General features: G+C 53.8%; 1 protein-coding gene across 1 annotated transcript in view; it reads right to left on the bottom strand.

The window, feature by feature from the left end:
• Window positions 1–23,464, bottom strand: part of LOC137358305 (plexin-B1-like) — a 58,885-nt gene extending 35,421 nt beyond the window's left edge. Inside the window, 6 exon segments of the mRNA XM_068024239.1 lie at window positions 3,592–3,692; window positions 4,491–4,619; window positions 4,931–5,110; window positions 22,056–22,928; window positions 22,930–23,136; window positions 23,419–23,464. Of these exon segments, the coding sequence (XP_067880340.1) occupies window positions 3,592–3,692; window positions 4,491–4,619; window positions 4,931–5,110; window positions 22,056–22,928; window positions 22,930–23,127 (1,481 nt within the window). The 5' untranslated portion in view covers window positions 23,128–23,136; window positions 23,419–23,464.
• Between the last annotated feature and the right edge of the window lie 3,338 nt (window positions 23,465–26,802).

Raw genomic sequence — 26,802 nt, 5'->3', positions numbered from 1 at the left:
ATCTCTGTAACCTCCTCCAGAACCTACAACCCTCCCCATCTCTGTAACCTCCTCCAGACCCTACAACCCTCCCCATCTCTGTAACCTCCTTCAGAACCGACAACCCTCCCGATCTCTGTAACCGCCTCCAGACCCTACAACCCTCCCTATCTCTGTAACCACCTCTGGCCCCTACAACCCTCCCTATCTCTGTAACCTTCTCCAGTCCCTACAACCCTCCCTATCTCTGTAACCTCCTCCAACCCCTACAACCCTCCCTATCTCTGTAACTTCCTCCAGACCCTACAACCCTCCCCATCTCTGTAACCACCTCCAGACCCTACAACCCTCCCCATATCTGTAACCACCTCCACACCCTACAACCCTCCCCATCTCTGTAACCTCCTCCGGACCCTACAACCCTCCCCATCTCTGCAACCACCTCCAGACACTACAACCCTCCCCAACTCTTTAACCACCTCCAGACCCTACAAACCTCCCCATCTCTGTAACCTCCTCCAGACCCTACAACCCTCCCCATCTCTGTAACCTCCTCCAGACCCGACAACCCTCCCCATCTCTGCAACCACCTTCAGACCCAACAACACTCCCCATCTCTGTAACCACCTCCAGACCCTACAACCCTCCCTATCTCTGCATCCTCCTCTAGACCCTACAACCTTCCCCATCTCTGTAAACACCACCGGACCCTACAACCCCCCCCATCCCTGTAACCTCCTCCAGACCCTAAAACACTCCCCATCTCTGTAACCACCTCCAGACCCTACAACCCTCCCTATCTCTGCATCCTCCTCTAGACCCTACAACCCTCCCCATCTCTGTAAACACCACCGGACCCTACAACCCCCCCCATCCCTGTAACCTCCTCCAGACCCTAAAACACTCCCCATCTCTGTAACCTCCTCCAGACCCTACAACCCTCCCTATCTCTGTAACCACCTCCGGCCCCTACAATCCTCCCTATCTCTGCAGCCTCCTCCAGACCCTACAACCCTCCCTATCTGTTATTTCCTCCAGCCCCTACAACCCTCCCCATCTCTGTAACCTCCTCCAGACCCGACAACCCTCCCTATCTCTGTAACCTCCTCCAGGGCCTACAACCCTCCTTATCTCTGTAACCTCCTCCAGTGCCTACAACCCTCCCTATCTCTGAAACCTCCTCCAGCCCCTACAACCCACCCTATCTCTGTAACTTCCCCGAGCCCCGACAACCCTCCCTATCTCTGTAATCATCTCCAGCTCCTACAACCCTCCCTATCTCTGCATCCTCCTCTAGACCCTACAACCCTCCCCATCTCTGTAACCACCTCCGGACCCTACAACCCCCCCCATCCCTGTAACCTCCTCCAGACCCTACAACCCTCCCCATCTCTGTAACCTCCTCCAGACCCTACAACCCTCCCTATCTCTGTAACCCCCTCCAGCCCCGACAACCCTCCCTATCTCTGTAACCTCCTCCAGCCCCGACAACCCTCCCTATCTCTGTAACGTCCTCCAGCCCCGACAACCCTCCCTATCTCTGTAATCATCTCCAGCCCCTACAACTCTCCCTATCTCTTTAACCTCCTCCGGCCCCTACAACCCTCCCTATCTCTGTAACCTCCTCCAGCCCCTACAATCTTCCCTATCTCTGTAACCACCTCCAGCCCCTACAACCCTCCCCATCTCTCTAATCTCCTCCAGCCCCGACAACCCTCCCTATCTCTGTAACCTCCTCCAGTCCCGACAACCCTCCCTATCTCTGTAACCTCTTCCAGCCCCGACAACTCACCCTATCTCTGTAATCACCTCCAGCCCCTACAACCTTCCCCATCTCTGTAACCTCCTCCAGCCCCTACAATCTTCCCTATCTCTGTAACCACCTCCAGCCCCTACAACCCTCCCCATCTCTCTAATCTCCTCCAGCCCCGACAACCCTCCCTATCTCTGTAACCTCCTCCAGTCCCGACAACCCTCCCTATCTCTGTAACCTCTTCCAGCCCCGACAACCCTCCCTATCTCTGTAACCACCTCCAGACCCAACAACCCTCCCCATCTCTGTAACCACCTCCAGCCCCTACAACCCTCCCTATGTCTGTAATCTCCTCCAGCCCCTACAACCCTCCCTATCTCTGTAACCTCCTCCAGTCCCGACAACCCTCCCCATCTCTGTAACCTCCTCCAGCCCCTACAACTCTCCCTATCTCCGTCCTATTCGGCTTCCCCTTGTTTTGAAATTGTGTCCCCTGGTTCTGGACTCCCCAGCTAGGGGAAACATCTTAGCTGCATCTACCCTGTCTATCCCTTTCAGTATTTTGTAGGTTTCCAGGAGATCACCTCTCATTCTTCGAATCTCTAGAGAATACAGGCCCAGTTTCCCCAATCTCTCTTCATAGGACAGTCCCGCCATCCCAGGAACAAGTCTGGTGAACCTTCGTTGGACTTCCTCTCTGGTAATAATATAGTTCCTAAGGTAAGGGGACCAAAACTGCACACAGTACACCAAGTGCGGTCTAACCAAGGTTCTATACAATTGAAGCAAGACTTCACTACTCCTGTACTCAAATCATCTTGCGATAAAGGCTAACATACCCTTAGCCTTCTTAATTGCTTGCTGCACCTGCATGTTAGCTTTCAGTGACTTATTGGCAAGGACACCCAGATCCCTTTGTACATCTACACTTTCTAATCTCTTACCATTTCAGAAATACTCTGCACATCTATTCCTCCTACCAAAGTGGATAACCTTTTCCACATTATATTCCATCTGCCACGTTCTTGCCCACTCACTAAGTCTGTCCGAATCCCCTTGAAGCCGCTTTGCATCTTCCTCACATCTCACATTCCCAACTAGTTTTGTGTCATCTGCAAACTTGGAAATACTACATTTGGTCCCCACATCCAAATCATTGATATATATTGTGTACAGCTGGGGCCCAAGCACTGATCCCTGCAGTACCCCACAAGTCACAGCCTGCAATGCGAGAATGACCCATTTATTCCTACTCTCTGTTTTCTACCTGTTAACCAATCCTGAATCCATGCCAGTTTATTACCTCCTATCCCACGTGCTTTAATTTTGCGGACCAACCTCCTGTGGGGGGACTTCATCAAAAGCCTTCTGAAAATAAAAATATACCACATCCACCGACTCCCCTTCATCAATTCTAGGGACTCAGTTTCCTGGCAGGCACCCTGTGGGTTGGAAGGAGGGGCCAAAGGGGGAACCGCCCCGTCCCGTCACTGACTGACAAGTGCTTCATCTGTTCGTCTTCAATTTTCCAAACAGCCAAACTCTTGACTAAGCAAGTCCTGTGGTTAATTCCTAAAGGAGGAGAAACTCCTTTCCCCGGAGAGTGGTGAGAATGTGGAACTCGCTCCCACAGGGAGTGGTTGAGGTGAATAGTATCGATGTATTTAAGGGGGAAGCTGGATAAACACACGAGGGAGAAAGGAATAGAAGGATATGGTGATGGGGGGAGATGAAGTAGGGGGTGGGAGGAGGCTCGTGTGGAGCTGAAATGAAACACCAGCACGGAGCAGATGGGCCGAACGTTTGTGGAGTAGTCTACGTCCATTCAATGCAGATACATCAGGATGTGAGATACTGACCTACCCTCTAGCACACACCAGCCGCAGTACGGATCTTTCGCAGCTACACAGGAGGGACAGTCCGAATATTGCGAGCATTCAGCCACGGGAACCTTCGTTACCTGATGGGGGGAGAGAGCAGGCAGGGTTAATACACGGGAGAACGGGAGCGGTAAACCAAACGAACCAGACTGGGGACGAAATGAAGAATTCGGTGTTGTTTTTCCTGACATGCATGAACGACCGAGACCTTGGTGTGCGGGGGGGGAGGGGGGGCAGTGTTTCAAAGTTTGCAGACGATACGAAACTTGGAAGCATTGTGAACTGTGAGGAGGATAGTGTAGAACTGCAAAAGGACGTAGACAAGTCGGTGGAATGGGCAGACAGGTGGCAGATGAAGTTCGATGCAGAGAAATGTGAAGTGATTCATTTTGGTATGAAGAACATGGAGAGACAATATAAAATAAAGGGTACAATTCTAAAGTGGGTGCAGGAGCAGAGGGACCTGGGTGTATATGTGCATAAACCATTGAAGGTGACAGGACAGGTTGAGAGAGCGGTTAATAAAACATACAGTATCCTGGGCTTTATTAATAGAGGCATAGAGTACAAGAGCAAGGAAGTCATGTTGAACTTGTATAAGACACTAGTTTGGCCTCAGCTGGAGTATTGTGTCCAGTTCTGGGCACCGCACTTGAGGAAAGATGTGAGGGCGTTGGAGAGAGTACAGAAAAGATTCACGGGAGTGGTTCCAGGGATGAGGAATTTCAGTTCCCCGGAGAGACTGGGAGAACCTGGGATTGCTCCATTTAGAGCAGAGAAGGTTAAGGGGGAGATTTAAGCGGGCCGCTCAAAATCAGGAAGGGTTTCGACGGAGTGAATGAGGAGACATGGCTTCTGCCGGGGGGGCCGGCTCTCACCTGCGACGAGGTCAGGACGTAGAGGTGTTCGTGCAAGGGGTCCAGGAACAAATCCTGCTTGACCGCGGATGCGGCCTGGATGGTCAAGCTGCGATACATCTCGGCCTCAGTGGGCGACTTCAGGAAGACCTGGAGAGGGGAGTGAGAGCAAAGGGGAGTGAGAACGGAGTGTGATGCCCTCCACAGCGGAATAGCTGCATGGGAGCGGACACCGCCTCTCTGGCGGTGATCAGCTCTCGGTGGCTGGCAGTCCCCAGCGGGTCACTCGCCGCGAGGACCCATTCCTCCCATCAGTCCAATGCCACCGGCAAGTCAACCAGGGGAGGCGGCACCACCACCCAACCCGATCCGGCCTCTGCCCAATGCGCACACACAGCACCTGCTCCCTCAGTGCTGACCCTCCGACAGCGGGCACCTCCTCCGGCTCATCCTGCGCTTACCTTGTGAAGCTTCCCCAGTCGATCACCCAGAAAGATGATGGTGTTGTTCCAGCTCTGGCTCACCGCTATTGCTGACAGTTGCACGCGAGTTGTGACCAGAGGGACTGCCCGAACGGGGACTCTGCTAGCGATGGGACTCGGAGTGTGTTCATCTCCGCAGGGAAAGATAGTGGGAGACTCCTGAAGAGATAGCCAAAAAATCCAAGTCATTGCAGAAACAAATCCGACACCAGGACCTCCCATCCAGCCCTCCAAAACAGACAAAAGACCTCAACAAAAACGTACATTTATATAGCAAGAGCATAACTCAAACCTTGAACCACAAAAGCAGCTATTCGGGGCAGGTGACCACAGCTCGGTCAAAGAAATCGGTTTCAAAGGGCGGACAGATATCACCCTGAGAGAGAGGGGACTGAGAGACACCAGTCAGTGTAGATATCACCGAGAGAGAGAGGGGACTGAGAGACACCAGTGAGTGTAGATATCACCGAGAGAGAGAGGGGACTGAGAGACACCAGTCAGTGTACAGATATCACCCTGAGAGAGAGGGGACTGAGAGACACCAGTCAGTGTACAGATATCACCCTGAGAGAGAGGGACTGAGAGACACCAGTCAGTGTACAGATATCACCCTGAGAGAGAGGGACTGAGAGACACCAGTCAGTGTACAGATATCACCCTGAGAGAGAGGGACTGAGAGACACCAGTCAGTGTATAGATTTCACCCTGAGAGAGAGGGACTGAGAGACACCAGTCAGTGTAGATATCACCGAGAGAGAGAGGGGACTGAGAGACACCAGTCAGTGTACAGATATCACCCTGAGAGAGAGGGGACTGAGAGACACCAGTCAGTGTACAGATATCACCCTGAGAGAGAGGGACTGAGAGACACCAGTCAGTGTACAGATATCACCCTGAGAGAGAGGGACTGAGAGACACCAGTCAGTGTACAGATATCACCCAGAGAGAGGGGACTGAGAGACACCAGTCAGTGTACAGATATCACCCTGAGAGAGAGGGGACTGAGAGACACCAGTCAGTGTACAGATATCACCCTGAGAGAGAGGGGACTGAGAGACACCAGTCAGTGTACAGATATCACCCTGAGAGAGAGGGGACTGAGAGACACCAGTCAGTGTACAGATATCACCCTGAGAGAGAGAGGGACTGAGAGACACCAGTCAGTGTACAGATATCACCCTGAGAGAGAGGGGACTGAGAGACACCAGTCAGTGTACAGATATCACCCTGAGAGAGAGAGGGACTGAGAGACACCAGTCAGTGTACAGATATCACCCTGAGAGAGAGGGGACTGAGAGACACCAGTCAGTGTACAGATATCTCCCTGAGAGAGAGGGACTGAGAGACACCAGTCAGTGTACAGATATCACCCTGAGAGAGAGGGGATTGAGAGACACCAGTCAGTGTACAGATATCACCCTGAGAGAGAGGGACTGAGAGACACCAGTCAGTGTACAGATATCTCCCTGAGAGAGAGGGACTGAGAGACACCAGTCAGTGTACAGATATCACCCAGAGAGAGAGGGGACTGAGAGACACCAGTGAGTGTACAGACATCACCCTGAGAGAGAGGGGACTGAGAGACACCAGTCAATGTACAGATATCACCCTGAGAGAGAGGGACTGAGAGACACCAGTCAGTGTACAGATATCACCCTGAGAGAGAGGGGCTGACAGACACCAGTCAGTGTACAGATATCACCCTGAGAGAGAGAGGGACTGAGAGACTCCAGTCAGTGTACAGATATCACCCTGAGAGAGAGAGGGACTGAGAGACTCCAGTCAGTGTACAGATATCACCCTGAGAGAGAGGGACAGAGACACCCCAGTGTACAGATATCACCCTGAGAGAGAGGGATTGAGAGACACCAGTCAGTGTACAGATAGCCTGAGAGAGAGGGGACTGAGAGACACCAGTCAGTGTACAGATATCACCCTGAGAGAGAGGGACTGAGAGACACCAGTCAGTATACAGATATCACCCTGAGAGAGAGGGGACTGAGAGACACCAGTCAGTGTACAGATATCACCCTGAGAGAGAGGGGACTGAGAGACACCAGTCAGTGTACAGATATCACCCTGAGAGAGAGGGACTGAGAGACACCAGTCAGTATACAGATATCACCCTGAGAGAGAGGGGACTGAGAGACACCAGTGTACAGATATCACCCTGAGAGAGAGAGGGGACTGAGAGACACGAGTCAGTGTACAGATATCACCCTGAGAGAGAGGGGACTGAGACACCAGTCAGTGTACAGATATCACCCTGAGAGAGAGGAGACTGAGAGACACCAGTCAGTGTACAGATATCACCCTGAGAGAGAGGGGACTGAGAGATACCAATCAGTGTACAGATATCACCCTGAGAGAGAGGGGACTGAGAGACACCAGTCAGTGTACAGATATCACCCAGTGAGAGAGGGGACTGAGAGATACCAGTGAGTGTACAGATATCACCCTGAGAGAGAGGGGACTGAGAGACACCAGTCAGTGTACAGATATCACCCTGAGAGAGAGGGGACTGAGAGACACCAGTCAGTGTACAGATATCACCCTGAGAGAGAGGGGACTGAGAGACACCAGTCAGTGTACAGATATCACCCTGAGAGAGAGGGGACTGAGAGACACCAGTCAGTGTACAGATATCACCCAGAGAGAGAGGGGACTGAGAGACACCAGTGAGTGTACAGATATCACCCTGAGTGAGAGGGGACTGAGAGACACCAGTCAGTGTACAGATATCACCCTGAGAGAGAGGGGACTGAGAGACACCAGTCAGTGTACAGATATCACCCAGAGAGAGAGGGGACTGAGAGACACCAGTGAGTGTACAGATATCACCCTGAGAGAGAGGGGACTGAGAGACACCAGTCAATGTACAGATATCACCCTGAGAGAGAGGGACTGAGAGACACCAGTCAGTGTACAGATATCACCCTGAGAGAGAGGGGCTGACAGACACCAGTCAGTGTACAGATATCACCCTGAGAGAGAGAGGGACTGAGAGACTCCAGTCAGTGTACAGATATCACCCTGAGAGAGAGAGGGACTGAGAGACTCCAGTCAGTGTACAGATATCACCCTGAGAGAGAGGGACAGAGACACCCCAGTGTACAGATATCACCCTGAGAGAGAGGGATTGAGAGACACCAGTCAGTGAACAGATAGCCTGAGAGAGAGGGGACTGAGAGACACCAGTCAGTGTACAGATATCACCCTGAGAGAGAGGGACTGAGAGACACCAGTCAGTGTACAGATATCACCCTGAGAGAGAGGGGACTGAGAGACACCAGTCAGTGTACAGATATCACCCTGAGAGAGAGGGGACTGAGAGACACCAGTCAGTGTACAGATATCACCCTGAGAGAGAGGGACTGAGAGACACCAGTCAGTATACAGATATCACCCTGAGAGAGAGGGGACTGAGAGACACCAGTGTACAGATATCACCCTGAGAGAGAGAGGGGACTGAGAGACACGAGTCAGTGTACAGATATCACCCTGAGAGAGAGGGGACTGAGACACCAGTCAGTGTACAGATATCACCCTGAGAGAGAGGGGACTGAGAGACACCAGTCAGTGTACAGATATCACCCTGAGAGAGAGGGGACTGAGAGACACCAGTCAGTGTACAGATATCACCCTGAGAGAGAGGGGACTGAGAGACACCAGTCAGTGTACAGATATCACCCTGAGCGAGAGGGGACTGAGAGACACCAGTCAGTGCACAGATATCACCCAGAGAGAGAGGGGACTGAGAGACACCAGTCAGTGTACAGATATCACCCAGAGAGAGAGGGGACTGACAGACACCAGTCAGTGTGCAGATATCACACTGAGGGAGAGGGGACTGAGAGACACCAGTCAGTGTACAGATATCACCCTGAGAGAGAGGGACTGAGAGACACCAGTCAGTATACAGATATCACCCTGAGAGAGAGGGGACTGAGAGACACCAGTGTACAGATATCACCCTAAGAGAGAGAGGGGACTGACAGACACGAGTCAGTGTACAGATATCACCCTGAGAGAGAGGGGACTGAGACACCAGTCAGTGTACAGATATCACCCTGAGAGAGAGGGGACTGAGAGACACCAGTCAGTGTACAGATATCACCCTGAGAGAGAGGGGACTGAGAGACACCAGTCAGTGTACAGATATCACCCTGAGAGAGAGGGGACTGAGAGACACCAGTCAGTGTACAGATATCACCCTGAGAGAGAGGGGACTGAGAGACACCAGTCAGTGTACAGATATCACCCAGAGAGAGAGGGGACTGAGAGACACCAGTGAGTGTACAGATATCACCCTGAGTGAGAGGGGACTGAGAGACACCAGTCAGTGTACAGATATCACCCTGAAAGAGAGGGGACTGAGAGACACCAGTCAGTGTACAGATATCACCCAGAGAGAGAGGGGACTGAGAGACACCAGTGAGTGTACAGATATCACCCTGAGAGAGAGGGGACTGAGAGACACCAGTCAATGTACAGATATCACCCTGAGAGAGAGGGACTGAGAGACACCAGTCAGTGTACAGATATCACCCTGAGAGAGAGGGGCTGACAGACACCAGTCAGTGTACAGATATCACCCTGAGAGAGAGAGGGACTGAGAGACTCCAGTCAGTGTACAGATATCACCCTGAGAGAGAGAGGGACTGAGAGACTCCAGTCAGTGTACAGATATCACCCTGAGAGAGAGGGACAGAGACACCCCAGTGTACAGATATCACCCTGAGAGAGAGGGATTGAGAGACACCAGTCAGTGTACAGATAGCCTGAGAGAGAGGGGACTGAGAGACACCTGTCAGTGTACAGATATCACCCTGAGAGAGAGGGACTGAGAGACACCAGTCAGTGTACAGATATCACCCTGAGAGAGAGGGGACTGAGAGACACCAGTCAGTGTACAGATATCACCCTGAGAGAGAGGGGACTGAGAGACACCAGTCAGTGTACAGATATCACCCTGAGAGAGAGGGACTGAGAGACACCAGTCAGTATACAGATAACACCCTGAGAGAGAGGGGACTGAGAGACACCAGTGTACAGATATCACCCTGAGAGAGAGAGGGGACTGAGAGACACGAGTCAGTGTACAGATATCACCCTGAGAGAGAGGGGACTGAGACACCAGTCAGTGTACAGATATCACCCTGAGAGAGAGGGGACTGAGAGACACCAGTCAGTGTACAGATATCACCCTGAGAGAGAGGGGACTGAGAGACACCAGTCAGTGTACAGATATCACCCTGAGAGAGAGGGGACTGAGAGACACCAGTCAGTGTACAGATATCACCCTGAGCGAGAGGGGACTGAGAGACACCAGTCAGTGCACAGATATCACCCTGAGAGAGAGGGGACTGAGAGACACCAGTCAGTGTACAGATATCACCCAGAGAGAGAGGGGACTGAGAGACACCAGTCAGTGTACAGATATCACCCTGAGAGAGAGGGGCTGACAGACACCAGTCAGTGTACAGATATCACCCTGAGAGAGAGAGGGACTGAGAGACTCCAGTCAGTGTACAGATATCACCCTGAGAGAGAGAGGGACTGAGAGACTCCAGTCAGTGTACAGATATCACCCTGAGAGAGAGGGACAGAGACACCCCAGTGTACAGATATCACCCTGAGAGAGAGGGATTGAGAGACACCAGTCAGTGTACAGATAGCCTGAGAGAGAGGGGACTGAGAGACACCTGTCAGTGTACAGATATCACCCTGAGAGAGAGGGACTGAGAGACACCAGTCAGTGTACAGATATCACCCTGAGAGAGAGGGGACTGAGAGACACCAGTCAGTGTACAGATATCACCCTGAGAGAGAGGGGACTGAGAGACACCAGTCAGTGTACAGATATCACCCTGAGAGAGAGGGACTGAGAGACACCAGTCAGTATACAGATAACACCCTGAGAGAGAGGGGACTGAGAGACACCAGTGTACAGATATCACCCTGAGAGAGAGAGGGGACTGAGAGACACGAGTCAGTGTACAGATATCACCCTGAGAGAGAGGGGACTGAGACACCAGTCAGTGTACAGATATCACCCTGAGAGAGAGGGGACTGAGAGACACCAGTCAGTGTACAGATATCACCCTGAGAGAGAGGGGACTGAGAGACACCAGTCAGTGTACAGATATCACCCTGAGAGAGAGGGGACTGAGAGACACCAGTCAGTGTACAGATATCACCCTGAGCGAGAGGGGACTGAGAGACACCAGTCAGTGCACAGATATCACCCAGAGAGAGAGGGGACTGAGAGACACCAGTCAGTGTACAGATATCACCCAGAGAGAGAGGGGACTGAGAGACACCAGTCAGTGTGCAGATATCACACTGAGGGAGAGGGGACTGAGAGACACCAGTCAGTGTACAGATATCACCCTGAGAGAGAGGGACTGAGAGACACCAGTCAGTGTACAGATATCACCCTGAGCGAGAGGGGACTGAGAGACACCAGTCAGTGCACAGATATCACCCAGAGAGAGAGGGGACTGAGAGACACCAGTCAGTGTACAGATATCACCCTGAGAGAGAGGGATTGAGAGACACCAGTCAGTGTACAGATAGCCTGAGAGAGAGGGGACTGAGAGACACCAGTCAGTGTACAGATATCACCCTGAGAGAGAGGGACTGAGAGACACCAGTCAGTGTACAGATATCACCCTGAGAGAGAGGGATTGAGAGACACCAGTCAGTATACAGATATCACCCTGAGAGAGAGGGGACTGAGAGACACCAGTGTACAGATATCACCCTGAGAGAGAGAGGGGACTGAGAGACACTAGTCAGTGTACAGATATCACCCTGAGAGAGAGGGGACTGAGACACCAGTCAGTGTACAGATATCACCCTGAGAGAGAGGGGACTGAGAGACACCAGTCAGTGTACAGATATCACCCTGAGAGAGAGGGGACTGAGAGACACCAGTCAGTGTACAGATATCACCCTGAGCGAGAGGGGACTGAGAGACACCAGTCAGTGCACAGATATCACCCAGAGAGAGAGGGGACTGAGAGACACCAGTCAGTGTACAGATATCACCCAGAGAGAGAGGGGACTGAGAGACACCAGTCAGTGTGCAGATATCACACTGAGGGAGAGGGGACTGAGAGACACCAGTCAGTGTACAGATATCACCCTGAGAGAGAGGGACTGAGAGACACCAGTCAGTATACAGATATCACCCTGAGAGAGAGGGGACTGAGAGACACCAGTGTACAGATATCACCCTGAGAGAGAGAGGGGACTGAGAGACACGAGTCAGTGTACAGATATCACCCTGAGAGAGAGGGGACTGAGACACCAGTCAGTGTACAGATATCACCCTGAGAGAGAGGGGACTGAGAGACACCAGTCAGTGTACAGATATCACCCTGAGAGAGAGGGGACTGAGAGACACCAGTCAGTGTACAGATATCACCCTGAGAGAGAGGGGACTGAGAGACACCAGTCAGTGTACAGATATCACCCTGAGAGAGAGGGGACTGAGAGACACCAGTCAGTGTACAGATATCACCCAGAGAGAGAGGGGACTGAGAGACACCAGTGAGTGTACAGATATCACCCTGAGTGAGAGGGGACTGAGAGACACCAGTCAGTGTACAGATATCACCCTGAAAGAGAGGGGACTGAGAGACACCAGTCAGTGTACAGATATCACCCAGAGAGAGAGGGGACTGAGAGACACCAGTCAGTGTACAGATATCACCCTGAGAGAGAGGGGACTGAGAGACACCAGTCAATGTACAGATATCACCCTGAGAGAGAGGGACTGAGAGACACCAGTCAGTGTACAGATATCACCCTGAGAGAGAGGGGCTGACAGACACCAGTCAGTGTACAGATATCACCCTGAGAGAGAGAGGGACTGAGAGACTCCAGTCAGTGTACAGATATCACCCTGAGAGAGAGAGGGACTGAGAGACTCCAGTCAGTGTTCAGATATCACCCTGAGAGAGAGGGATTGAGAGACACCAGTCAGTGTACAGATAGCCTGAGAGAGAGGGGACTGAGAGACACCAGTCAGTGTACAGATATCACCCTGAGAGAGAGGGACTGAGAGACACCAGTCAGTGTACAGATATCACCCTGAGAGAGAGGGGACTGAGAGACACCAGTCAGTGTACAGATATCACCCTGAGAGAGAGGGGACTGAGAGACACCAGTCAGTGTACAGATATCACCCTGAGAGAGAGGGACTGAGAGACACCAGTCAGTATACAGATATCACCCTGAGAGAGAGGGGACTGAGAGACACCAGTGTTCAGATATCACCCTGAGAGAGAGAGGGGACTGAGAGACACGAGTCAGTGTACAGATATCACCCTGAGAGAGAGGGGACTGAGACACCAGTCAGTGTACAGATATCACCCTGAGAGAGAGGGGACTGAGAGACACCAGTCAGTGTACAGATATCACCCTGAGAGAGAGGGGACTGAGAGACACCAGTCAGTGTACAGATATCACCCTGAGAGAGAGGGGACTGAGAGACACCAGTCAGTGTACAGATATCACCCTGAGCGAGAGGGGACTGAGAGACACCAGTCAGTGCACAGATATCACCCAGAGAGAGAGGGGACTGAGAGACACCAGTCTGTGTACAGATATCACCCAGAGAGAGAGGGGACTGAGAGACACCAGTCAGTGTACAGATATCACCCTGAGAGAGAGGGACTGAGAGACACCAGTCAGTATACAGATATCACCCTGAGAGAGAGGGGACTGAGAGACACCAGTGTACAGATATCACCCTGAGAGAGAGAGGGGACTGAGAGACACGAGTCAGTGTACAGATATCACCCTGAGAGAGAGGGGACTGAGACACCAGTCAGTGTACAGATATCACCCTGAGAGAGAGGGGACTGAGAGACACCAGTCAGTGTACAGATATCACCCTGAGAGAGAGGGGACTGAGAGACACCAGTCAGTGTACAGATATCACCCTGAGAGAGAGGGGACTGAGAGACACCAGTCAGTGTACAGATATCACCCTGAGCGAGAGGGGACTGAGAGACACCAGTCAGTGTACAGATATCACCCAGAGAGAGAGGGGACTGAGAGACACCAGTCAGTGTACAGATATCACCCTGAGAGAGAGGGGACTGAGAGACACCAGTCAGTGTACAGATATCACCCTGAGAGAGAGGGGACTGAGAGACACCAGTCAGTGTACAGATATCACCCAGAGAGAGAGGGGACTGACAGACACCAGTGAGTGTACAGATATCACCCTGAGTGAGAGGGGACTGAGAGACACCAGTCAGTGTACAGATATCACCCTGAGAGAGAGGGGACTGAGAGACACCAGTCAGTGTACAGATATCACCCAGAGAGAGAGGGGACTGAGAGACACCAGTGAGTGTACAGATATCACCCTGAGAGAGAGGGGACTGAGAGACACCAGTCAATGTAGATATCACCCTGAGAGAGAGGGACTGAGAGACACCAGTCAGTGTACAGATATCACCCTGAGAGAGAGGGGCTGACAGACACCAGTCAGTGTACAGATATCACCCTGAGAGAGAGAGGGACTGAGAGACTCCAGTCAGTGTACAGATATCACCCTGAGAGAGAGAGGGACTGAGAGACTCCAGTCAGTGTACAGATATCACCCTGAGAGAGAGGGACAGAGACACCCCAGTGTACAGATATCACCCTGAGAGAGAGGGATTGAGAGACACCAGTCAGTGTACAGATAGCCTGAGAGAGAGGGGACTGAGAGACACCAGTCAGTGTACAGATATCACCCTGAGAGAGAGGGACTGAGAGACACCAGTCAGTGTACAGATATCACCCTGAGAGAGAGGGGACTGAGAGACACCAGTCAGTGTACAGATATCACCCTGAGAGAGAGGGGACTGAGAGACACCAGTCAGTGTACAGATATCACCCTGAGAGAGAGGGACTGAGAGACACCAGTCAGTATACAGATATCACCCTGAGAGAGAGGGGACTGAGAGACACCAGTGTACAGATATCACCCTGAGAGAGAGAGGGGACTGAGAGACACGAGTCAGTGTACAGATGTCACCCTGAGAGAGAGGGGACTGAGACACCAGTCAGTGTACAGATATCACCCTGAGAGAGAGGGGACTGAGAGACACCAGTCAGTGTACAGATATCACCCTGAGAGAGAGGGGACTGAGAGACACCAGTCAGTGTACAGATATCACCCTGAGAGAGAGGGGACTGAGAGACACCAGTCAGTGTACAGATATCACCCTGAGCGAGAGGGGACTGAGAGACACCAGTCAGTGTACAGATATCACCCAGAGAGAGAGGGGACTGAGAGACACCAGTCAGTGTACAGATATCACCCAGAGAGAGAGGGGACTGAGAGACACCAGTCAGTGTGCAGATATCACACTGAGGGAGAGGGGACTGAGAGACACCAGTCAGTGTACAGATATCACCCTGAGAGAGAGGGACTGAGAGACACCAGTCAGTATACAGATATCACCCTGAGAGAGAGGGGACTGAGAGACACCAGTGTACAGATATCACCCTGAGAGAGAGAGGGGACTGAGAGACACGAGTCAGTGTACAGATATCACCCTGAGAGAGAGGGGACTGAGACACCAGTCAGTGTACAGATATCACCCTGAGAGAGAGGGGACTGAGAGACACCAGTCAGTGTACAGATATCACCCTGAGAGAGAGGGGACTGAGAGACACCAGTCAGTGTACAGATATCACCCTGAGAGAGAGGGGACTGAGAGACACCAGTCAGTGTACAGATATCACCCTGAGCGAGAGGGGACTGAGAGACACCAGTCAGTGTACAGATATCACCCAGAGAGAGAGGGGACTGAGAGACACCAGTCAGTGTACAGATATCACCCAGAGAGAGAGGGGACTGAGAGACACCAGTCAGTGTACAGATATCACACTGAGGGAGAGGGACTGAGAGACACCAGTCAGTGTACAGATATCACCCTGAGAGAGAGGGGACTGAGAGACACCAGTCAGTGTACAGATATCACCCTGAGAGAGAGGGGACTGAGAGACACCAGTCAGTGTACAGATATCACCCTGAGAGAGAGAACTGAGAGACACCAGTGAGTGTACAGATATCACCCTGAGAGAGAGAACTGAGAGACACCAGTGAGTGTACAGATATCACCCTGAGAGAGAGAGGGACTGAGAGACTCCAGTCAGTGTACAGATATCACCCTGAGAGAGAGAGGGACTGAGAGACTCCAGTCAGTGTGCAGATATCACCCTGAGAGAGAGGGACAGAGACACCCCAGTGTACAGATATCACCCTGAGAGAGAGGGATTGAGAGACACCAGTCAGTGTACAGATAGCCTGAGAGAGAGGTGACTGAGAGACACCAGTCAGTGTATAGATATCACCCTGAGAGAGAGGGACTGAGAGACACCAGTCAGTGTACAGATATCACCCTGAGAGAGAGGGGACTGAGAGACACCAGTCAGTGTACAGATATCACCCTGAGAGAGAGGGGACTGAGAGACACCAGTCAGTGTACAGATCTCACCCTGAGAGAGAGGGACTGAGAGACACCAGTCAGTATACAGATATCACCCTGAGAGAGAGGGGACTGAGAGACACCAGTGTACAGATATCACCCTGAGAGAGAGAGGGGACTGAGAGACACGAGTCAGTGTACAGATATCACCCTGAGAGAGAGGGGACTGAGACACCAGTCAGTGTACAGATATCACCCTGAGAGAGAGGGGACTGAGAGACACCAGTCAGTGTACAGATATCACCCTGAGAGAGAGGGGACTGAGAGACACCAGTCAGTGTACAGATATCACCCTGAGAGAGAGGGGACTGAGAGACACCAGTCAGTGTACAGATATCACCCTGAGCGAGAGGGGACTGAGAGACACCAGTCAGTGTACAGATATCACCCAGAGAGAGAGGGGACTGAGAGACACCAGTCAGTGTACAGATATCACCCAGAGAGAGAGGGGACTGAGAGACACCAGTCAGTGTGCAGATATCACACTGAGGGAGAGGGGACTGAGAGACACCAGTCAGTGTACAGATATCACCCTGAGAGAGAGGGACTGAGAGACACCAGTCAGTATACAGATATCACCCTGAGAGAGAGGGGACTGAGAGACACCAGTGTACAGATATCACCCTGAGAGAGAGAGGGGACTGAGAGACACGAGTCAGTGTACAGATATCACCCTGAGAGAGAGGGGACTGAGACACCAGTCAGTGTACAGATATCACCCTGAGAGAGAGGGGACTGAGAGACACCAGTCAGTGTACAGATATCACCCTGAGAGAGAGGGGACTGAGAGACACCAGTCAGTGTACAGATATCACCCTGAGAGAGAGGGGACTGAGAGACACCAGTCAGTGTACAGATATCACCCTGAGCGAGAGGGGACTGAGAGACACCAGTCAGTGTACAGATATCACCCAGAGAGAGAGGGGACTGAGAGACACCAGTCAGTGTACAGATATCACCCAGAGAGAGAGGGGACTGAGAGACACCAGTCAGTGTACAGATATCACACTGAGGGAGAGGGGACTGAGAGACACCAGTCAGTGTACAGATATCACCCTGAGAGAGAGGGGACTGAGAGACACCAGTCAGTGTACAGATATCACCCTGAGAGAGAGGGGACTGAGAGACACCAGTCAGTGTACAGATATCACCCTGAGAGAGAGAGGGACTGAGAGACACCAGTCAATGTACAGATATCACCCAGAGGGAGAGGGACTGAGAGACACCAGTCAGTGTACAGATATCACCCTGAGAGAGAGGGGCTGAGAGACACCAGTCAGTGTACAGATATCACCCTGAGAGAGAGGGGCTGAGAGACACCAGTCAGTGTACAGATATCACCCTGAGAGAGAGAGGGACTGAGAGACACCAGTCAGTGTACAGATATCACCCTGAGAGAGAGGGACTGAGAGACACCAGTCAGTGTACAGATATCACCCTGAGAGAGAGGGGACTGAGAGACACCAGTCAGTGTACAGATATCACCCTGAGAGAGAGGGGACTGAGAGACACCAGTCAGTGTACAGATATCACCCTGAGAGAGAGGGGACTGAGAGACACCAGTGAGTGTACAGATATCACCCTGAGAGACACCAGTCAGTGTACAGATATCACCCTGAGAGAGAGGGGACTGAGAGACACCAGTCAGTGTACAGATATCACCCTGAGAGAGAGAGGGACTGAGAGACACCAGTCAGTTGTGGATGTCTCTCTCATTTCCTGTTTACAAGCTGTTTCCAGTGTGGGCTTGTTTGTGAATTGTTTCCGTAACCAATCACAATTATATACACAAATGAGGGAACAGAATATTTTGAGAATCCTCATCACAGGTTGTGCAATCGAGCAAGGGAGAATTAAATTCAGGAGAACAAGTCACTGCCTGAGCCATGTGTCTCCCTGATATCTGATATTTCAACGTCCCTCATCCTGAGAGAGAGGGACTCCCTCAGTACTGACCCTCCGACAGTGCGGTGCTCCCTCAGTACTGACCCTCCGACAGTGCGGCACTCCCTCAGTACTGACCCTCCGACAGTGCGGCACTCCCTCAGTGCTGAACTCCGACAGTGCAGCACTCCCTCAGTACTGACCCACCGACAGTGCGGCGCTCCCTCAGTACTGACCCTCCGACAGTGCGGCGCTCCCTCAGTACTGACCCTCCGACAGTGCGGCGCTCCCTCAGTACTGACCCTCCGACAGTGCGGCGCTCTCTCAGTACTGACCCTCCGACAGTGCGGCGCTCCCTCAGTACTGACCCTCCGTCAGTGCAGCCCTCTCTCAGTACTGTCCCTCCGACAGTGCGGCGCTCTCTCAGTACTGTCCCTCCGACAGTGCGGCGCTCCCTCAGTACTGACCCTCCGACAGTGCGGCACTCCCTCAGTACTGACCCTCCGACAGTGTGGCGCTCCCTCAGTACTGACCCTCCGACAGTGCGGCGCTCTCTCAGTACTGTCCCTCCGACAGTGCGGCGCTCCCTCAGTACTGACCCTCCGACAGTGCGGCACTCCCTCAGTACTGACCCTCCGACAGTGTGGCGCTCCCTCAGTACTGACCCTCCGACAGTGCGGCGCTCCCTCAGTACTGACCCTCCGACAGTGCGGCGCTCCCTCAGTACTGACCCTCCGACAGTGCGGCCCTCTCTCAGTACTGTCCCTCCGACAGTGCGGCCCTCTCTCAGTACTGTCCCTCCGACAGTGCAGCCCTCTCTCAGTACTGTCTCTCCGACAGTGCGGCGCTCCCTCAGTACTGACCCTCCGACAGTGCGGCGCTCCCTCAGTACTGACCCTCCGACAGTGCGGCGCTCTCTCAGTACTGACCCTCCGACAGTGCGGCGCTCCCTCAGTACTGACCCTCCGTCAGTGCAGCCCTCTCTCAGTACTGTCCCTCCGACAGTGCGGCGCTCTCTCAGTACTGTCCCTCCGACAGTGCGGCGCTCCCTCAGTACTGACCCTCCGACAGTGCGGCACTCCCTCAGTACTGACCCTCCGACAGTGTGGCGCTCCCTCAGTACTGACCCTCCGACAGTGCGGCGCTCCCTCAGTACTGACCCTCCGACAGTGTGGCGCACCCTCAGTACTGACCCTCCGACAGTGTGGCGCTCCCTCAGTACTGACCCTCCGACAGTGCGGCGCTCTCTCAGTACTGACCCTCCGACAGTGTGGAGCTCCCTCTATTATTTAATTCTGACGGACTGTTCATTCTTACTGACCCACATCTGTTTTGAAGTTTATTCCTCTTGCAGTCTGGCCTTGTGAAATCGTTAAATGCTGATAATGTGACAGTGTGGGATGTTCCAATTCACAAACTGAACTCTTCACACAGCCCACATTAACCCTTGCATTAACACTCTGAGATCCCGTGTCCCAACCCGCACCGAGTCAGGGTCACCCATCATCCCCAGTACTCGCTGACCTCCGCTGGCACACGGTCCAGCAACACCTCCATTGTGAACTCCTCATCCTCGTTTTCAAATCCCTCCCTGGTCATCGACCCTCCTCCCTATCTCTGTAACCTCCTCCAGTCCCGACAACCCTCCCTATCTCTGTAACCTCCTCCAGTCCCTACAACCCTCCCTATCTCTGTAACCTCCTCCAGTCCCTACAACCCTCCCTATCTCTGTAACCTCCTCCAGTCCCTATAACCCTCCCTATCTCTGTAACCTCCTCCAGCCCCTACAACCCTCCCTATCTCTGTAACCTCCTCCAGTCCCTACAACCCTCCCTATCTCTGTAACCTCCTCCAGTCCCTACAACCCTCCCTATCTCTGTAACCTCCTCCAGTCCCTACAACCCTCCCTATCTCTGTAACCTCCTCCAGTCCCTACAACCCTCCCTATCTCTGTAACCTCCTCCAGTCCCTACAACCCTCCCTATCTCTGTAACCTCCTCCAGTCCCGACAACCCTCCCTATCTCTGTAACCTCCTCCAGCCCCTACAACCCTCCCTATCTCTGTAACCTCCTCCAGTCCCTACAACCCTCCCTATCTCTGTCACCTCCTCCAGTCCCGACAACCCTCCCTATCTCTGTAACCTCCTCCAGTCCCTACAACCCTCCCTATCTCTGTAACCTCCTCCAGTCCCTACAACCCTCCCTATCTCTGTAACCTCCTCCAGTCCCTACAGCCCTCCCTATCTCTGTAACCTCCTCCAGCCCCTACAACCCTCCCTATCTCTGTAACCTCCTCCAGCCCCTACAACCCTCCCTATCTCTGTAACCTCCTCCAGTCCCTACAACCCTCCCTATCTCTGTAACCTCCTCCAGTCCCTACAACCCTCCCTATCTCTGTAACCTCCTCCAGTCCCGACAACCCTCCCTATCTCTGTAACCTCCTCCAGCCCCTACAACCCTCCCTATCTCTGTAACCTCCTCCAGTCCCTACAACCCTCCCTATCTCTGTAACCTCCTCCAGTCCCGACAACCCTCCCTATCTCTGTAACCTCCTCCAGTCCCTACAACCCTCCCTATCTCTGTAACCTCCTCCAGTCCCTACAACCCTCCCTATCTCTGTAACCTCCTCCAGTCCCTACAGCCCTCCCTATCTCTGTAACCTCCTCCAGCCCCTACAACCCTCCCTATCTCTGTAACCTCCTCCAGTCCCTACAGCCCTCCCTATCTCTGTAACCTCCTCCAGTCCCTACAACCCTCCCTATCTCTGTAACCTCCTCCAGTCCCGACAACCCTCCCTATCTCTGTAACCTCCTCCAGTCCCTACAACCCTCCCTATCTCTGTAACCTCCTCCAGTCCCTACAACCCTCCCTATCTCTGTAACCTCCTCCAGTCCCTACAGCCCTCCCTATCTCTGTAACCTCCTCCAGCCCCTACAACCCTCCCTATCTCTGTAACCTCCTCCAGTCCCTACAGCCCTCCCTATCTCTGTAACCTCCTCCAGTCCCTACAGCCCTCCCTATCTCTAACCTCCTCCAGTCCCTACAGCCCTCCCTATCTCTGTAACCTCCTCCAGCTCCGACAACCCTCCCTATCTCTGTAACCTCCTCCAGCCCCTACAACCCTCCTTATCTCTGTAACCACCTCCAACCCCTACAACCCTCCCTATCTCTGTAACCTCCGCCAGCCCCTACAACCCTCCCTATCTCTGTAACCTCCTCCAGCCCCTACAACCCTCCTTATCTCTGTAACCACCTCCAACCCCTACAACCCTCCCTATCTCTGTAACCTCCTCCAGCCCCTACAACCCTCCCTATCTCTGTAACCTCCTCCAGCCCCTACAACCCTCCTTATCTCTGTCACCACCTCCAGCCCCTACAACCCTCCCTATCTCTGTAACCTCCGCCAGCCCCTGCACCTCTTTGACCGAGCTTTTGGTTGTTTGTCCCTAATCTTTCCTCATGTGGCTCGATGGTGTACGGGTTTCACACACACAGAGGCAGTGAATGCCGGTGGGCTCTTCGACCAGAGGAAGCATCACAGGCATCAGTTACTCAGCCTTTCTCTCAGACGCACTTTGCTGTGGAGATTTCACGTCATGAGAAACACGGGTGGGCAATGCCCCCTTTCCACTGCCTGGGCACCAGTGCCGTGGGATCTTCCAACCCCTTGTCATGCACCCCCGCCCCACCACCCTCCACTGCTTGCCCCACACACGTACCTTGGGCAGTCGGGTGCAGCTGGACTTCACATTGTACTCGATGTAGGCCTGCTGCGTGGTCTGGGACGAGTAACAGGCCTCCCGTGCCCTCTCGATGGCGCGGTCAATGTCGCGGAGGCGGTAGGCGCAGAGGGCAGAGGGGTCGGCGGGCCGGGCATGGTGGGGCGGGGCGCCACCCTGGGAGAAGAGGACAAAGAGGACGGGGTCGGAGACAGCGCCACGCGGGAGGTTCAGCACGGCCGAAACCGCCAGGTTGTAGGTGCGCGCAGCCCCCTGGCAGCTGAGCGGCACCTCCACGTAGGAGTAGTAACTGGCGTCGTCGGCGCAGATGCGGGCCGCGTAGGTGTGGTAGCCGCCCCCGCCGCGCCGTGCCCGGGGCTCCCGGCGGTAGAAGAGGAAGTAGACGTGGGCCAGGCGGGCGAAGGCGGCAGCAAAGTGGTGGTCGTACTCGGCGAAGCCCCCAGCCACTGCCAGGCGGCCCAGCTCCTCGTTGGAGAAGGGGTGCAGCCCGTCCAGCCGGCGGGTGCTGATGGGGGCGTCGGTGGGCCGGTGGGTGTAGCCGCGGCCCACGAACAGCGCCCGCCGCCCGCCCGTCCGGCCCACCACCCCCACCGTGGAGGTGCCCGGGTCGTCGGCGGCCACGTACTGGGTCTCGCCGGGCTGCGGCGCCCGCTCCAGCATCTCCGCCACCCGGCCCAGCCGCCGCTTCTCGCACACCCCCTGGTGCACGCTGCCGCACGCCAGCAGCGCGCCGCCCTCCCGGTCGACCAGCAGCAGCTTGTTGTGCGCGCGGGTGGGCCGGGCCTGGGGGCAGCTCCGCCAGCTGATGGGGGGGATGCAATCGCGGCTGTCGTTCACCGGGCCCGTCACCCCCCTCGGAGACCAGTGTCAGGTTGCTGGTCAGCTGGTACAGGCGATCGACCGCCCCCAGGTACAGCTCGCCCGTCTCGGGGTCCACAGCCGAGTGGTTGAAGAGGGCACCCGGTCGGGTGAAGGTCGGGTACGGGCAACACAGGCGGGCACCCAGGGTCCACAGCAGGCCCAGGAGGGCGATGCCAGCAGGACAGCTCATGACAGTCACCTGCAGAGAGAAAACAAACAGTCAGTGACTGTAACCCGCCACAATTAACAAACAATTTCACCACGAACCACGTCATGCCACCAAAAGCTCGGTCAAAGAGGTCGGTTTTAAGCAGCATCTTAAAGGAGGAGAGGAGAGAGAGACAGAGAGGGTTAGGGAGGGGAATTCCAGAGCTCCCACTGCTCCCATTCCTACCCCATCCCCCCCCACTCCCCCCGCCTCCACCGGAAGCCCGCACTCCAGGTTCCGCCCTGGACCCCGACAATCACAGTGAAACCACACCTGGTCAGACAGGTGAGCTCACTTCCACTGCATCGTCGACATCTGATACCTGGGCACAAACAGGGCGGGCAGCTGGGCGGGGTGACACTTGTCTGGTGCACACAGGCTCCTTCAGCTGTTAACCCCTGGACTGCTGAAATAGTTACTGCATGTCCACACACAGAGAAACATTGACACACACACACACAGAAACACACACACAAACACACACACAAACACAGAAACACACACACAAACACACACACACAGAAACACACACACACAGAAACACACACACACAGAAACACACACACACGAAACACACAGAAACACACACACAAACACACAGAAACACACACAGAAACACACACAGAAACACACACAGAAACACACACAGAAACACACACAGAACACACACAGAAACACACACAGAAACACACACAGAAACACACACAGAAACACACACACAGAAACACACACACAGAAACACACACACAGAAACACACACAGACAGAAACACACACACAGAAACACACACACACACACACAGAAACACACACACAAACACAGAAACACACACACAAACACAGAAACACACACGCGCACAAATACACACGCGCGCACACAAATACACACGCGCGCACACAAATACACACGGCGCGCACACAAATACACACGCGCGCACACAAATACACACGCGCGCACACAATACCACACGCGCGCACACAAATACACACGCGCGCACCACAAATACACACGCACAGACATACACACGCACAGACCACACACACGCACAGACACACACACGCACAGACACACACACGCACAGACACACACACGCACAGACACACACACGCACAGACACACGCACGCACGCACAGACACACGCACGCACGCACAGACACACGCACGCACGCACAGACACACACACGCACGCACAGACCACACACACGCACGCACAGACACACACACGCACGCACGCACACACGCACGCACGCACACGCACGCACACACACCCGCACACACACACGCACGCACACACACACGCACGCACACACACACACACACACACACACACCGCACACGCACACGCACACGCACACACGCACACGCACACGCACACGCACGCCACACACACACGCACGCCCACACACACACACGCCCACACACACACAACGCACGCCCGCCCACACACACGCACGCCACACACACGCACGCCCACACACACGCACGCCCACACACACGCACGCCCACACACACGCACGCCCACACACACACACGCACGCCCACACACACACACGCACGCCCACACACACACAGCCACGCCCACACACACACACGCACGCCCACCACACACACGCACGCCCACACACACACACGCACGCCCACACACCACACCCAACCGCACGCCCCACACACACACACGCACGCCCACACACACACACGCACGCCCACACACACACACGCACGCCCTCACACACACACGCACGCCCACACACACACACGCACGGCCCACACACACACACGCACGCCCACACACACACACGCACGCCCACAGACACACATCGCACGCCCACACACACACACGCACGCCCACACACACACACGCACGCCCACACACACACACGCACGCCCACACACACACACGCACGCCCACACACACACACCGCACGCCCACACACACACACGCACGCCCACACACACCACGCACGCCCACACACACACACGCACGGCCCACACACACACACGCACGCCCACACACACACACGCACGCCCACACACACGCACGCCCACACACACGCACGCCCACACACACGCACGCCCACACACACGCACGCCCACACACACGCACGCCCACACACACGCACGCCCACACACACGCACGCCCACACACACAGAAATACACACACACAGAAATACACACACACAGAAATACACACACACAGAAATACACACACACAAAATACACACACACAGAAATACACACACACAGAAATACACACACACAGAAATACACACACACACAGAAATACACACACACACAGAAATACACACACACACAGAAATACACACACACACAGAAATACACACACACACAGAAATACACACACACACAGAAATACACACACACACAGAAATACACACACACACAACCCCGACAATTTTCCAGAGGACATGTAGGGGCTCTTTTCTCTGGAATAGAGAAGCTGAGTGGTGACTTGATGACCTGATAGAGGATTTCAGATGACAAAGGGGTTTTGAGAGGGTAGACGCGGAGCAGATGTTTCTGCATTGTGGTGCCGTGGTGTTCGAAAGGGGAATAATTCAGGGCGCTATATAAATGGAGATGGCTTCTCACTGAATAACCTCTCCAATGAGGAGACAAACATCAGTTATTTAATGTGGAATTTCAGGTAGGGCAGCATTCCAACAAACAGAAGCAATTTAAACAGGCCAAAGGCCATTCTGCCCCTCGAGCTGATTCTGTCTTTCACCAACAACACCGACATGCATTAATATAGAGTCCATAACACAATAAACCGTCCAAAGACAGGAGGGTAAATCAGCCCTAGAGGCCCTCAGCAGATACCAGGACAGGCGGCCAAAAGCTCAGGTCAAAGAGGTCGGTTTTAAAGGAGGAGAGAGAGAGGCGGAGAGGTTAGGGCCCCAGGCAGCTGAAGGCACGGCCGCCAATGGTGGAGCGATGGGAATCGGGGGATGGTCAAGAAGCCGGAATTGGAGGAGCGCAGAGATCTCGGAGGGTTGTAGGACTGGTGGATGTTACAGAGATAGGGAGGGTTGTAGGGGCTGGAGGAGGTTACAGAGATAGGGAGGGTTGTCAGAGCTGGAGGAGGTTACAGAGATAGGGAGGGTTGTCGGGGCTGGAGGAGGGTTACAGAGATAGGGAGGGGGACGAGGGCCATGACAGGATTGAAAACAAGGATGAGGACAAATAGGCCCATTCCTGGCTCAGGATCTGTAACGTGTGCCAGCGTCTCTGCTCTTTATACAAATAACAGGAACAGAACGAAGGCATAGTTTGCAAGCTGACCAGTTAACACGAGCTTCCTGTGACCCTGCAGCCTCACGAAACAAGTTTCAGCTGGTTCTGTATTTAAACAAAGCACAGACCCAGCATCGGCAGGTCATAATGTCCGAAAATTTGCAATTTAACAGCAACGCACAAACACTCCCCAGGACAGGTACAGCCCGGGGGTTAGATACAGAGTAAGCTCCCTCTACACTGTCCCCCATCAAACACTCCCCAGGACAGGTACAGCCCGGGGGTTAGATACAGAGTAAAGCTCCCTCTACACTGTCCCCCATCAAACACTCCCCAGGACAGGTACAGCACGGGGGTTAGATACAGAGTAAAGCTCCCTCTACACTGTCCCCCATCAAACA

Source organism: Heterodontus francisci, chromosome 49, assembly GCF_036365525.1.
Source record: "Heterodontus francisci isolate sHetFra1 chromosome 49, sHetFra1.hap1, whole genome shotgun sequence".
In the NCBI taxonomy this organism is placed as follows: Eukaryota; Metazoa; Chordata; class Chondrichthyes; order Heterodontiformes; family Heterodontidae; genus Heterodontus; species Heterodontus francisci.
The sequence above is the reverse complement of the archived record's forward strand: the minus strand, read 5'-3'. Positions and strand labels throughout refer to the sequence as shown.